The sequence below is a fragment of the Leptodactylus fuscus genome, chromosome 6 (assembly GCF_031893055.1).
Source record: "Leptodactylus fuscus isolate aLepFus1 chromosome 6, aLepFus1.hap2, whole genome shotgun sequence".
Taxonomy (NCBI): domain Eukaryota; kingdom Metazoa; phylum Chordata; class Amphibia; order Anura; family Leptodactylidae; genus Leptodactylus; species Leptodactylus fuscus.
In genome coordinates, this window is record NC_134270.1 from 179,779,323 (window position 1) to 179,794,613 (window position 15,291).

Below are 15,291 nucleotides of genomic sequence, written 5' to 3' on the forward strand. Positions count from 1 at the left end.
TCCGACACTGCGGTCACGTGACTGTCTATCAGTCATCAGCAGATTTCTCGCCATTTCGTGGCCTTCAGATATTTTACATTTCATGGTTGCGTTTTTCTGATTTTGACGCGATTCTAAGTCATAGAAAGTTCCACATTGCAGTTCCCACCCGCGGCCGCCAGGGGTCAGTGCGCCCTCCTCAGGCGCTGCGGCTCTGTCGTTATGGCGACCTCGCGCTCTGATAGGAACCTTTCTGTCCCGGAACCTTCTGCGCGTCCGGTGTTTCCGGTTTGGGCAGCGACTGATTTCAGTGAGGAGCGGATGAGAGGAGAGAGCTGGTGAGTGACACAGGGGGGACCGGGGGGCTCGGGGGGCAGATACAGGAGGAGAGGATGGGGCAGAACTGGGGGAATAACCGCGGTAACACACCGGAAGTACCGGACCTGCTCCTGGTAAGACACTGGCATGGTGTGCCCTGAGAATGTCTTCCCCTGGATAGTGTCACTGGCAGAGAAAGATCTTCAGAGGGGTCTGATCATGTGTAGAAAGAATCCTGCGCTGATAGGGAAGGGGACAGATCCAGGTGCAACACCGCTCCCCCTGCAACAGTGCCAGACACGGCACCGCCCCCATCAGCAGTGCCAGGTGCAACACCGCCCCCAGCAACCGTGCCAGGTGCAACACCGCTCCCCCTGCAACAGTGCCAGACACGGCACCACCCCCAGCAACCGTGCCAGGTGCAACACCGCCCCCAGCAACCGTGCCAGGTGCAACACCACCCCCAGCAACAGTGCCAGGTGCAACACCACCCCCAGCAACAGTGTCAGACACAACACCGCCCCCAGCAACAGTGCCAGGTGCAACACCACTCCCCCTGCAACAGTGCCAGACACGGCACCGCCCCCATCAGCAGTGCCAGGTGCAACACCGCCCCCAGCAACCGTGCCAGGTGCAACACCGCCCCCAGCAACCGTGCCAGGTGCAACACCGCCCCCAGCAACCGTGCCAGGTGCAACACCGCCCCCAGCAACAGTGCCAGGTGCAACACCGCCCCCAGCAACAGTGCCAGGTGCAACACCGCCCCCAGCAACAGTGCCAGGTGCAACACCGCCCCCAGCATTTGTCCTATAGTTAAAGTGGTCCTGCCAGCAACCTTGTGCGGGACCCTGCACCCCGGATTGCTGCTATTGCTGGTGCAGAGGTCGCAGTCACTATTGGGCGCAGGATCCTAAACGGGCCCTAGAGGTTCCTTTGCCACCCAAAATATACTACTATTCTAAGATAGGTGGGGGCCCTTTTTCAGATTTTGCACTGGGGCTCAGGAGTTTCCATTTACATCACCGACAGCGCCCCCTGCACTGGTGCAGGACACAGTGACCCCTGCACCGGTGCACCCCCACAACAGACCTGGCTGCAGCACCTTCCTCATCAGTGCTGGATGAGAGTCCGGGGCAGGGAAATCTTCCTTTATAGCTACAACCATCTCTCATGTCCCTGTACACTGTAGATCTGACTTTCAGGAGTCTGGGAAAGCTGAGTACTCAAGAAGCATTTTATCTTATTTTAGGGGAAGCTTTATACCCCTGCATATTTCTGTCATGCTTTGTGTCTCATCCTTTCCAGGCCCTCCGCCGGCAGTCAGTGACCGTCAGCCATCTTGGATAAATACAGAAATTAGGAACTTGCAGAAGAAACGGGAGACCCCCCTGGACAGAATCATGTCGGACTCTGGACACAGCCAGCCCAGTATGTACGTCCCCGGGCGCAACAGGAGGCGTCGCTGGATGGACCAGGGCCCCTCCGGGAATCTCAACCTGTCTGAGCCAGGCCGGGAGCGAGACCCCATGGTGCGGGATCGGGAGCAGGACCGATGGGTGAGTACAGAGAGAGGGTCACATGGAGGCCTATAATGCATATTATGTGTGACGCTGTGTAGTAGGGGCTGTCACCCAGCTTTCCTGCAGGTCTGCACAGTTGTTATGTACTTACTCCTCTTTCACTCGCTTTTGCTGTATATGAATATGAGATAATTTTTGTATTATTTCAGGATGGAAATGACGACCCCTCGGGCTACACCATGCAGAAAACCCCCATCATCCTGGCCAAGCCTGCGGCCGAGCGGGTAAGTGGGGGAGGTAGGAGTGTCATGTCTGGATTAGTAAATGCCCCTAATCTCAATTGGTTAATAATGTGGGGTCTCTCTCTGCCAGGTTACGTGACCAAATTCACCAGAGGGTCAGGAGCAGCCCCAGAGCCCTCGCACAGGGGGCGTCTATGGCCCAGTATAGGGGAGCGTCATGTCGTTAATCTCTTTCTCTTTACTATTTCAGCCAAAGCCGTCGTCCGCTCCGCCTGTGCTGGAGAAACCCATTGTACTAATGAAGGCCAGAGAAGAGGGGAAGCCGCCACCGACAGCAGAGGGCGCTAACCTGCCCCCTACTGCCGCCACAGCAAAGGTGGAGAAGGAGGGACAGCGCCCGACACAGCCCGTGTATCAGATACAGAACAGGGGCATGGCAGCCGCAGCGGCAAATGCCAGCGGTAACGTGGATCGTAAGTACTTATTATCTACTGTACTCCACTGCATTCATGTGTTATACTCCAGAGCTGCGCTCACTATTCTGCTGGTACAGTCACTGTGTACATACATTACATTACTTATCCTGTATTATACTCCAGAGCTGCGCTCACTATTCTGCTGGTGCAGTCACTGTGTACATACATTACATTACTTATCCTGTATTATACTCCAGAGCTGCGCTCACTATTCTGCTGGTGCAGTCACTGTGTACATACATTAAATTACTTATCCTGTATTATACTCCAGAGCTGCGCTCACTATTCTGCTGGTGCAGTCACTGTGTACATACATTACATTACTTATCATGTATTATACTCCAGAGCTGCGCTCACTATTCTGCTGGTACAGTCACTGTGTACATACATTACATTACATTACTTATCCTGTATTATACTCCAGAGCTGCACTCACTATTCTGCTGGTGCAGTCACTGTGTACATACATTACATTACTTATCCTGTATTATACTCCAGAGCTGCGCTCACTATTCTGCTGGTGCAGTCACTGTGTACATACATTACATTACTTATCCTGTATTATACTCCAGAGCTGCGCTCACTATTCTGCTGGTACAGTCACTGTGTACATACATTACATTACTTATCCTGTATTATACTCCAGAGCTGCACTCACTATTCTGCTGGTGCAGTCACTGTGTACATACATTACATTACTTATCCTGTATTATACTCCAGAGCTGCGCTCACTATTCTGCTGGTGCAGTCACTGTGTACATACATTACATTACTTCTCCTGTATTATACTCCAGAGCTGCGCTCACTATTCTGCTGGTACAGTCACTGTGTACATACGTTACATTACTTCTCCTGTATTATACTCCAGAGCTGCGCTCACTATTCTGCTGGTACAGTCACTGTGTACATACGTTACATTACTTATCCTGTATTATACTCCAGAGCTGCGCTCACTATTCTGCTGGTACAGTCACTGTGTACATACGTTACATTACTTATCCTGTATTATACTCCAGAGCTGCGCTCACTATTCTGCTGGTACAGTCACTGTGTACATACATTACATTACTTATCCTGTATTATACTCCAGAGCTGCGCTCACTATTCTGCTGGTACAGTCACTGTGTACATACATTACATTACTTATCCTGTATTATACTCCAGAGCTGCACTCACTATTCTGCTGGTGCAGTCACTGTGTACATACATTACATTACTTATCCTGTATTACACTCCAGAGCTGCGCTCACTATTCTGCTGGTACAGTCACTGTGTACATACATTACATTACTTATCCTGTATTACACTCCAGAGCTGCGCTCACTATTCTGCTGGTACAGTCACTGTGTACATACATTACATTACTTATCCTGTATTATACTCCAGAGCTGCGCTCACTATTCTGCTGGTGCAGTCACTGTGTACATTACATTACTTATCCTGTATTACACTCCAGAGCTGCGCTCACTATTCTGCTGGTACAGTCACTGTGTACATACATTACATTACTTATCCTGTATTACACTCCAGAGCTGCGCTCACTATTCTGCTGGTGCAGTCACTGTGTACATACATTACTTATCCTGTATTATACCCCAGAGCTGCGCTCACTATTCTGCTGGTACAGTCACTGTGTACATACATTACATTACTTATCCTGTATTATACTCCAGAGCTGCGCTCACTATTCTGCTGGTACAGTCACTGTGTACATAATTACATTACTTATCCGGTGTTATACTCCAGAGCTGCGCTCACTATTCTGCTGGTGCAGTCACTGTGTACATACATTACATTACTTATCCTGTATTATACTCCAGAGCTGCGCTCACTATTCTGCTGGTGCAGTCACTGTGTACATACATTACATTACTTATCCTGTATTATACTCCAGAGCTGCGCTCACTATTCTGCTGGTACAGTCACTGTGTACATACATTACATTACTTATCCTGTATTATACTCCAGAGCTGCGCTCACTATTCTGCTGTATATATATTCCTTACAGCTGTGGTCGGTCAGGCCAAGTTGTTGCCCCCTCAGAAGATGAAGCACAGTATTAAGCTGGTAGATGAGTACATGAACTGGTGTGACAGCGCTATAGAGGTAGGTGACTCCTGTTCTGTATACCTCTACTCTCTGTATATACCTCTACTCTCTGTATATTCCTGTACTCTCTGTATATTCCTGTACTCTCTGTATATTCCTGTATACCTCCCAGTAATTTGTCCCTCTTCCTGCACTGGTGGGTTCTGGGCCCCCACTGCCCCCTGTTGACCTCACAGTGCAGTTGCAGGTTGTCTATTAATCAGGCAGCCATAGATGAGCCCCTTTGGTCCAGTTCACACTGTAGGGTGTTGGTGTCGCCCTCTTCTGGCCTCTTGTACTTACTACAATCTTCTTTCAGTTTCTGCTGGATCAGACAGACGTCCTGGTTGTCGGCATCCTCGGCTCTCAGGGCACCGGCAAGTCCACCATGATGTCTCTTCTATCCGCCAACTCTCCAGACGACGACCAGAGGTGAGCGCCCCCCGGTGTGCGGCAAAAACCGGAAACTGTCCTTCTCTTAAAGGGATTAGTACCCGATATGTGATGGCCTAACACCCGGACCCCTCACACATCAGCTGACCTGACGCCTGAAGCTACAGCAGTGGACAGGGCAGGAGGCAGCTCGGGTCCTGTTTGTGTAATAGACGCAGAGCTGCAGCCCCCTCCACTGGTGGCGCCGGAGTACTGCAGCCCTGTGCCTTTCACTTGTACAGGAGCAAATTTCCCTCCAATCCTATTCACAGCACAGGAACATGGCGGGATCTGGGATGTGACCCGGGCAAATGGAGGGACGAGGGTTAGAGATTCCCCCCATCCCCCGTTCTAGAGGATGGTGCAGGATCACAAATAAGGGGCATGCCCCTTTAAGTCTTTTATTTGAGGTGTGGTTAGTACATGTGAGCAGAGCTGTAGTGGGCATGCTCGGCGAGCGCTCACTTCTATGGGCTTAGTATTGACTGCTGAGCATGCCCACTACAGCTCTGTTCTCCTGGGCTGTTTGCACACCCAGTTGTTGAGATCTCAGCGGATGGATCTCCATATTTGCTGGGTCACTGCCAGGCCCCGACCCCCTTGCCCCCCCACTTACCTCCTCCCTGTGCACTCCAGGTCGTACGTCTTCAGGATGCAGAGTCAGGAGGTGCGGGAGCGAGCCGGGAACCAGACCAGCGGCATCGATTTCTTCATCAGTCAGGAGAGGATCATCTTCCTGGATACGCAGGTAAATGGCGGAGCCTCGATCCCGATACGTAAAGAGCGCCGCCTGCTGTTCGGTAAGCGTAGTGTTACGTCCCTCTAGGGGGCGATAAATTCACATCCACTTCTGTGTTTCAGCCCATTCTGAGTCCGGCCATATTGGACCATCTCATCAATAATGACCGTAAGCTGCCCCCGGAGTACAACCTGCCGCACACCTATGTGGAGATGCAGGTGAGTGGGGGAGCCACCAGGTGGCAGCACAGAGTAACTGTATGATATGGGCATGTACTGACTGCTTCAGGCCACTAGATGGTGCAAGCGTGCAGGTCATGTGGGTGCTGGGATGAGGCCCCGAAATGGGGATTAACCCTTTACTGCAGAGATTCAAGGATTTTGGTGTAACTAGAAACAAATACCCAATCCTCACACCCAGAGTGAAGCCAGTGACCCCGGCAGGGTGAGAGCGGTGACCTCAGAGCCTCCGCGCCACCAGCGGGCTGAAGTGTCAGAAACTCCTCCCACCCCGCGGATAATCTTTAACTTTCCTTCCGTTCTTATTGTCAGTCTTTGCAGATCGCGGCCTTCTTGTTCACGGTGTGTCACGTGGTCGTCGTGGTCCAGGACTGGTTCACGGACTTTAACTTGTACCGGTAAGTTGCCCTAAAGGCGTCACTTGTTCCAGAATGATCTCTGTCCTAGATTGGCCCCCCATCACCGTGAGAGGAGAATCTCCATTTACTGAGAACAGGATGAGGATGAGGAGTGGAGAGCCCGGGGCCACGCCAAGGACGTCGTGCAGGCTGCAGCATTCCCCTGGGCGCAGCCCCTTCAATACAAACAACTTTAATCATCCTGTCAATATGTGCTCACTGTGATCGCTCTGAACATGGAAGCCGAGTGGTCAGCTGATCAGTGTGGGGTCCAGGCGTCGGGCCCCATCGATCACATACTGGTGACCTATCCCAAGGGGTAGACATTTACCCCCTCAGCCGGTTTGGAGATGTCTCTGTACGGCCTCATAGACCTCTATGTATGTGTGCTTACCCTCACCCAGGTCACTTCCCTTCATTGCCAGGTTCCTGCAGACGGCTGAGATGCTGAAGCCGTCCACCCCATCTCCTAGCCATGAGTCCAGCGGCTCATCCGGAGGAGATGAAGGCATTGAGTATTACCCCCACATAGGTGAGTCCTGACGTGCTGTATAGAAGGGGTTAATCTTGGGATCACAGGGCTCTGACTACTAGCTAAAGGAATGTTGTAGTGACTACAGAGCGCAGGACTATTGTGTCAGGGGGCTCCAACCAAATAACAGACCACCGGCTACATGACATCTATAACTAGCCCACCAGGGATAGCATTACACTGTGCCACCGGGATAGAGGGCATTACACTGGGCCGCCAGGGATAGGGGGCATTACACTGGGCCGCCAGGGATAGGGGGCATTACACTGGGCCGCTGGGGATAGGGGGCATTACACTGGGCCGCCGAGGATAGGGGGCATTACACTGTGCCACCAGGATAGAGGGCATTACACTGGGCCGCCGGGGATAGGGGGCATTACACTGGGCCGCCAGAGATAGCGGGCATTACACTGGGCCACCGGAGACAGCGGGCATTACACTGGGCCGCCGGGGATAGCGGGCATTACACTGGGCCGCCGGGGACAGCGGGCATTACACTGGGCCGCCGGGGACAGCGGGCATTACACTGGGCCGCCGGGGACAGCGGGCATTACACTGGGCCGCCGGGGATAGTGGGCATTACACTGGGCCACCACAGATAGCGGGTATTACACTGGGCCGCCGGGGATAGTGGGCATTACACTGTGCCATCGGGATAGAGGGCATTACACTGGGCCACCACAGATAGCGGGCATTACACTGGGCCGCCGGGGATAGTGGGCATTACACTGTGCCATCGGGATAGAGGGCATTACACTGGGCCACCACAGATAGCGGGCATTACACTGGGCCGCCGGGGATAGTGGGCATTACACTGGGCTGCCAGGTATACTGTCATTATAATGGGCTGCCAGGGACAGCGGGCATTACTGTATGATGGGATGTACCTGCACACTGGTTGGGACATTTGCCCAGACCCCTGTATAACACCTGACAGGTACATGTGATGTCATACTGGGCGGGGCTCTGGTTGGTGGTATATATTAACCCTTCCACTGCCTGTTTCCCGTGCATTATTCTTCTCTCCTGCAGTGTTCCTACAGAATAAAGCCAAAAGAGAAGATTTCTGTCCCCGCACCCTGAAGCAGATGAACATGGTGATCGACAAGCTCATGCTCCACTCCCGCCTGCGCTATAAAGGTACGGACACCCTCAGCCGGGGGTACAGGCGCACAGAGGAATCGGCTGGGGGTACAGGCGCACAGAGGCATCAGCCGGGGGTACAGGGGCACAGAGGCCTCAGCCGGGGGTACAGGGGCACAGAGGCCTCAGCCGGGGGTACAGGGGCACAGAGGCCTCAGCCGGGGGTACAGGGGCACAGAGGCCTCAGCCGGGGGTACAGGGGCACAGAGGCCTCAGCCGGGGGTACAGGGGCACAGAGGCCTCAGCCGGGGGTACAGGCGCACAGAGGCCTCAGCCGGGGGTACAGGGGGCAGAGGCCTCAGCCGGGGGTACAGGGGCACAGAGGCCTCAGCCGGGGGTACAGGCGCGCAGAGGCCTCAGCCGGGGGTACAGGGGCGCAGAGGCCTCAGCCGGGGGTACAGGGGCGCAGAGGCCTCAGCCGGGGGTACAGGCGCACAGAGGCCTCAGCCGGGGGTACAGGCGCACAGAGGCCTCAGCCGGGGGTACAGGGGCACAGAGGCCTCAGCCGGGGGTACAGGGGCACAGAGGCCTCAGCCGGGGGTACAGGGGGCAGAGGCCTCAGCCGGGGGTACAGGGGCGCAGAGGCCTCAGCCGGGGGTACAGGGGCGCAGAGGCCTCAGCCGGGGGTACAGGCGCGCAGAGGCCTCAGCCGGGGGTACAGGCGCACAGAGGCCTCAGCCGGGGGTACAGGCGCACAGAGGCCTCAGCCGGGGGTACAGGCGCACAGAGGCCTCAGCCGGAGGTACAGGCGCACAGTGGCCTCAGCCGGAGGTACAGGCGCACAGAGGCCTCAGCCGGTGGTACAGGCGCACAGAGCCCTCAGCTACGTCTATGTTCATTTGCCGTAATTTAACCCCTGCTATATCCTGTTTTCTTTTAGGCACAGTCTCCATGTTGGACTGTAATATATTTCCGGGGTTGCCCTATGACTTCCTGGAGTCGGAGGTGAATTTATTTCTAATACCAACCATGGAGAATGATGTGGATGAGGCCAGAACAGGTGCGGCACTATACACTCCCAAATCTGCAGCTGAGATACCATTGACTACGACATAACATGTCTGCCAGGGGTGAGAAATGACCGAGCGTCCATGCTGACCCCTGACTATGATATAAGGTGTCAGGACATCACAGCTTGTGTATATGGGGTAGTCACAGACCGGTCCTGTTAGACCCGCCATATTATTTTTTGTTTGTCACCTCCTTGTTGGGGGGCTCAAGGGACTATTGGGGGCTCAGTATCTTTTCTCCATGTACTGAATACTGTATATATTATATGAATGTTGTTCTATTTGGGCAGGCTCAGCAAGTAACCCCGTCTTCCCCCTCATGCCCGCTTACAAGGGCCACCCCACTTTCCACACCATGATCAGCAAGCTCCGGAGCCAGATGATGTCCATGCCGCGGCCGCAGCTTTCACATACCATCCTGACGGAGAAGAACTGGTAAGGGGATTATGTGGGTAACAGAGGGTGACGCCCTCTAGAGGCCGGGGCGGGAGGAATCACTGACTGACCCTTGTTCTGTCGCTCAGGTTTCACTACGCCGCGCGTATCTGGGACGGGGTGAAGAAGTCGTCGGCACTGTCTGAGTACAGCAGGTTACTGGGCTAGGCGAGGCTCGCGGTCACTACGGCACTGGTGACCTGCGCTCTGCTCGGTAGACAGGACGAGAGGTCACGTTATAAGGAGTCCGGGGTACACAGGGCACCTTATGCCTTCCAGGAGGAGCCCTGTCATGGCCGTCTTACCCTTCTGTACCAGGCAGAGGGGGGTAAGAGTCTCCTTTCGGCTGCAGATGACGGTACCGTCCGCTCATGGTAGATCTCTGATGACTGAGGAGTATTTCATGTGTACTGATCATGAGACTTTGTAAATACCAATGACCAGATCTGGCAGGGGGCGCTACAGGCAGCGCTGACGTCAGGAAATGAATTACAATAAAATGAATGCAACAACACGATCCCGTGGTTTATACCGCTATGGCCGCCATCTATACCTCAGTGCATCCTGGGAAGGCCTGCTGGGAATGCTGGGTAAGGAATATGCAAATAAGACATTGGAATTAAAAAAAGATCTTGTTCTAGCGCCTCCTTTTGGAAGAAGCTCTCTGTAAATTAGTGGCTTTCCTGAAACCTAGGTGGCGCTAGACCAAGACCCCTTTTTCCAGCAAGAAGATATAGACCTGAGGATGTGCAGGCTCCATATAGGTGGAGGGAGATGTGTCCTGTTCTAATCTCATAAAGTGATGGCCCCCGGGCCCCCACCAGTCCTGAAAGTGAAAGGGCTGCAATGCTGAATCAGTACTACGGGCCCCTGTCTGTCCTTACACCACTGCACCCTGGCCACCCGCTGTGAATGAATGGATCCTGCGCAGCTGCACCCTGGCCACCCGCTGTGAATGAATGGATTCTGCGCAGCTGCACCCTGGCCACCCGCTGTGAATGCAGTGAATGAATGTTTCCTGTGCAGCCGCACCCTGGCCACCCGCTGTGAATGGAGTGAATGAATGTCTCATGCGCAGCTGCACCCTGGCCACCCTCTGTGAATGGAGTGAATGAATGCCTCCTGCGCAGCTGCACCCTGGCCACCCTCTGTGAATGGAGTGAATGAATGTTTCCTGCGCAGCTGCACCCTGGCCACCCTCTGTGAATGGAGTGAATGAATGCCTCCTGCGCAGCTGCACCCTGGCCACCCTCTGTGAATGGAGTGAATGAATGTCTCCTGCGCAGCTGCACCCTGGCCACCCTCTGTGAATGAATGTCTCCTGCGCAGCCGCACCCCGCCACCCGCAGTGCAGGAGACATTAAAGGAGGGGCACTCAGTTGTCCCCAAAATGGTTCCTCGCCCTGCAGTCTATCTGGTGGCCGCAGGTAACGTCGTACTGCATTGAGATGTGTAAAATTTTATATCAGTGAATGCAGAAAAATACAATTTTTTTGTTTTAACATCTTTTTGATCATCCAACTCTAAATAAACATTTACATTTTTTCACTTAAAGGAATTTTCCGGTCCCCAGATGTTCTTATCTTTATACTGATTGGAGTGACACAGACACCCAGACCCTACACCGATCAGCTGATACAGCTGCCTCCTGACACTATTCAAGTAATAGTCACAGCGCTGCAGTACCCGCGGCCACCACTAGACAGAGGATGGGGCTGCAACTCCGCTCCTATTACTGGAGAAGGGTCAGGATGTCGGACTCCACTGACTGGATACTGATGACCTAAGTATAAGATAGACCACCTGGGTCCCAGAAAACCCCCGGCGGTGCATAGGCAGACATTGGCACACATACAGAGAGGCATGAGGTTTGGATCATGCCATGTCTTTGTTTGGAAACTTTTCCCCCCTTGTAATGGAGAAGGCCCCGATAGCAGCAGTACAAGGGCCTACGGCTCAGTAATACGGCCAGTCCGCCATGTGGACATCCAGTTATAGAGACCTTCATATCCCCAAAACTCAGCTTCCCTGCATTACACAAGAGCCGTATACCTGTACTCTAGCAGGATATAGATTACAGGAGAGAGGAATAAACAAGGGACAGAACTGGATATAAAGGACACAAGACGCACAAGTGATACTGATGATGTATCCACAGTATTAGACCAGTCGAGATCTGACAACCTGCGCTGATCAGCTGTTTTGGGCACTAGAAGCTGCATGTTAGCCAGAAACGACCAACAACACAGTATACAGAGCACCATACACTATACAGCTTCCAGCCCTGCAGTGGTGGTGCCCACAACTGAATACGAGCAGGGCTGCTTCCAGCTGATCAGTGCGGGGGCTGGGTGTTGGATCCAGACCAATCTTATACTAATGACCCATCTCTTGGACAACAAGATGTCACAGAAAGGAGACAGAAAATGTAAAATATGTTACAGAATTTACCCAAGTGGGTCATGTGATGCCGATTACCCTATTGGTCATTTTTGGTATAACCTGCGATGATATGGTTAAAGAGGATTTACACCAAGACAAGTTATCCTGTGTCCATAGATCAGTCCGACCGCTCGGGCCCCCACTGATCAGGAGAACGGGGGACCAATATCCCCCATTCTGAATGAATTGGTGGTCGGGTGGCGCATGCGCATGTCTTTGGCTGTCCCACCACTCCCATTGAAACCAATTGAGCGGCGCATGCGCTGCCCGGCCAGGGCTCCATTCAGAACGAGGACCGAAAATTCCGATATTTGCACTTTAATCCGAAGTCTCTAACGCCTTAGACAACACCCTTGTCGCATCTTCTGCCATATCCTGTAGGAAGCTCCGGAGAATCCAAAAAGTTGTCCCGAAGGCAACACCTCCACTTGCCAGCATGCTTATCTTTGGGAAACATTGGCTTACACAAGCTGTGACTATTCGGCCCATATCTGTCACTCCTTGGCCCTTGATGTGATGGTAAACCAGTTGTTGAGTGATCTCCTGAGAAGCGGCGGGGGATCTCATCACCGATCTCAGATCTTCAAGATCTTTACCAAAGGTGTCTGCCAATAGTTGAAGGGATCTTGTATCCAGTCCGAAAGCCTTCTTGTATTCTTCCAGTACGTTGACCATGAGGGTGAGATCACCGTTGGCAGATAAGTATGGCACAACCGATGTCGTATTTGCCCCCGACCACGTGGTAATGTTCATCACCGAGACAATGGACCACTTCCATATCTGCAACGCAAACGTCCGTCTTTTCTGATCCAGGGCCTGCTGGAAAAAATTGGGTTGAGACAAAAGGAAGACGTGTCTCTTCTGACGTGGAAGATCTTCCTCTATGGTCTTCTGGACGAGGTAGAAGTCATATTTTTCTGGCTCCAGGCAGGAGAGGAGAAACACTTGAGGGCTTTGAATACCTCCAGCTCGTAGACCCTTTATACAGTCCTCACGGATTTCCTTCAACACGTCTTCCTCCTCGTAGTTCCTCGTCTTTCCTCGTCTGTATCCGTTCAACACCGAGTCTATTTTGGACCTGAGAAAGTAGAACTTCTTCCCCATGGCCTTGATAGCTTGGGCCAGGAGGATGTGACATTCTTTGAAGCGCTCGGTGGTGATGATCAAAAAGAAGTCGTATTGGTCAAAATTTACCAACTTGAGATAATCCGTTGCCTTAAACCCCGGAGTTCCAATCCCGGGAAGGTCCCAGTACCTCACGTTTCTGTGATATGGGTGGAAGTAAGAAGTTGGGACCTTGGTCGTCTCCACCACTCCGGTCTTGGCCGAACCTTCTTCTTCATCGCCCACACCACGTAGAACGTTGATAAAAGTTGACTTCCCCGATCCCGATTCTCCAGTGACGGCAATGTTCAACGGGACTCGGTCAATGTCTTCAAGACATTTTTTCACACCTTCAATGGCTTCTGCAAAATCTCTGTTTGCAAAAAAGTTTTTCATCTCCTGAAGTTCATCTTCCGAAATGGAATATTTGTAATCCATATCCGGATAATTCTTCAATCTTATGGGCTGTGGGAAAGAAGAACAATAGGATGTGAGAAGAAGGAAGGTAAGAGACAATAGTCAAGAACTCCACATTGTGGTTGACCTTCAGTGCAGACAGCGAACAAAGGGAACATCTCTGTCCATGTCTATACAGAAATTACCGCCAGACGACTTCCTCATCAGTTGCTATAACGGGGTTTCGCCGAATATAACAACTTCCCTCGTCCTAGTCACCCCCGGGACACGTCTTCTGGCTATAGATTTGTATTACAAAGGAAATGCATTATTACAAGGACACACCTAAATCTTTTGCACAGGACTGCACAAGACTACTTACAAAGTCGCTACGTTTTTCTTCTTACTATTATTATTGATACAATAAGGACACATTTTGCAGAAGTTTACACACCCTTAACCATGAATCGCATCTGATTTCATAGGGAGCGCCCGTACATGGTCACTTAGGTAGTTGGAACCTGCCGAGCCCGACACATTCATTCTAGCTCAGGCCTGTTTTTTGGGATTTGCATGTTGTCGTTGCGCAGCGTCCATGTTAATCTAATATCGTTCCAACTTTAGTATACATGCAGCAAAGCGAGCGCAGGGTGTGCAAGTTTTTGGACAGCGCTTTAAGATCCCATAGACTTCTTCAAGGAATCTGCACTATAAACAATAGTATTGCAAAAATGCAATGTGTCAGGTTCCTGTTTTGTAACGAAACTGAAAGTGCAGACGTTCAGAGATCTTCCTAGTCTTGCCCGGTTGTGTCTTATAAGCCTTGACCCCGCACGTTTTCTGTGGCTTCCCTGATTTTAGTTATTTAAGATAAGATAAGATAATCCTTTTCCCCCTTCCTTCGATGCCCGGGGTCTTAAAGATGGACGACCTCATTGTACTTACCCTACTCTCTGCTCCTTCTTCCTTCTATTCGAGTTGTGGATGTGACATGGCAGGGCGGTGCTTGTACGTGATGTCAGTGACAGAAGTTATGTGAAAGAGGAGGGGGACGGGGCGGGAGAGGCTACTGCAAAGCAAAGTCTAGACTGCAATGTGTGCGGTGCCTGCTCCATGGAAGGAAAGGGGATGTGCAAATGTTATACATCTCTAACATGCAACAGGCAGCCCCTGCACCGGGCCCCGGGGATTCCAGCACCAAACTCAGCTGCACCCGGACACTACTCTGTCATAGATAGCTGCCAGAGGATCACCCTGTACCATACAGATCATTACGACGCCATGGACTATATGGACTGTAAGGGGCGCTGTCTGCTCACTGTGCACATGGTCAACACAGAAATCTGCAAAAATCTCTCATAATCAGAAATTGTAATACACAAGCAGAGAGCCGCCATCACACTCACAAGCCACTGACTCCTCAGCCTATAGGCCATCAGGATTTGGACAAACTCCGGAGAGGCCCGGGGCAAATGTAACATAAAAAACCCCCAACAAATTCCCGGGCGCTCTGGTGTCCACTGCTGCAGTTTGTTTGGTCGCTCTCTGTGCTTCGATCCTTGGGACCCTTGCACCCCATGTGACCGCTGAGACCAATCCGCAGTCGCTGGAGAAGGGTCAGTGACATATGTAAGTGACATCATCGATCTCATGTGGCTTGGGAGTCCTTAGAAGTCTCCTAGCTATGGCCACCAAACTAATCCCATGATCTCGATACATGGGAGCTGCCCAGTCCCCCAAATAATAATGGAAGTAAGACAGCCTGTCAGATGTCATGGCCGCATCTCACCACAGCACG

At 52.1% G+C, this 15,291-nt stretch overlaps 2 protein-coding genes across 3 annotated transcripts; one reads left to right on the plus strand and one right to left on the minus strand.

Annotated features, from left to right (window-relative positions):
* Positions 1-230: 230 nt before the first annotated feature.
* Positions 231-10,056, plus strand: SMG9 (SMG9 nonsense mediated mRNA decay factor). Of its 2 annotated transcripts, none has more exons than XM_075277977.1 (14): positions 231-317; positions 1,603-1,853; positions 2,027-2,101; positions 2,310-2,532; positions 4,544-4,641; positions 4,943-5,055; positions 5,692-5,803; positions 5,917-6,012; positions 6,346-6,431; positions 6,857-6,963; positions 7,996-8,103; positions 8,987-9,106; positions 9,407-9,551; positions 9,641-10,056. In XM_075277977.1, the coding sequence occupies exons 2-14, from the start codon at positions 1,698-1,700 to the stop codon at positions 9,717-9,719; spliced, it is 1,518 nt and encodes a 505-aa protein (XP_075134078.1). In that variant the 5' UTR covers positions 231-317; positions 1,603-1,697; the 3' UTR covers positions 9,720-10,056. The 2 variants fall into 2 exon arrangements, with proteins under 2 accessions (XP_075134078.1, XP_075134079.1); XM_075277978.1 differs by lacking the exon at positions 231-317 and adding an exon at positions 549-716.
* A 2,241-nt stretch (positions 10,057-12,297) lies between these two features.
* Positions 12,298-14,476, minus strand: LOC142209902 (interferon-inducible GTPase 5-like). The gene is made up of 2 exons (XM_075278943.1): positions 14,439-14,476; positions 12,298-13,562 (listed from the first exon to the last, which is right to left on the minus strand). Exon 2 carries the CDS (start codon positions 13,533-13,535, stop codon positions 12,312-12,314), a length of 1,224 nt encoding a protein of 407 aa, XP_075135044.1. The 5' UTR covers positions 13,536-13,562; positions 14,439-14,476; the 3' UTR covers positions 12,298-12,311.
* Between the last annotated feature and the right edge of the window lie 815 nt (positions 14,477-15,291).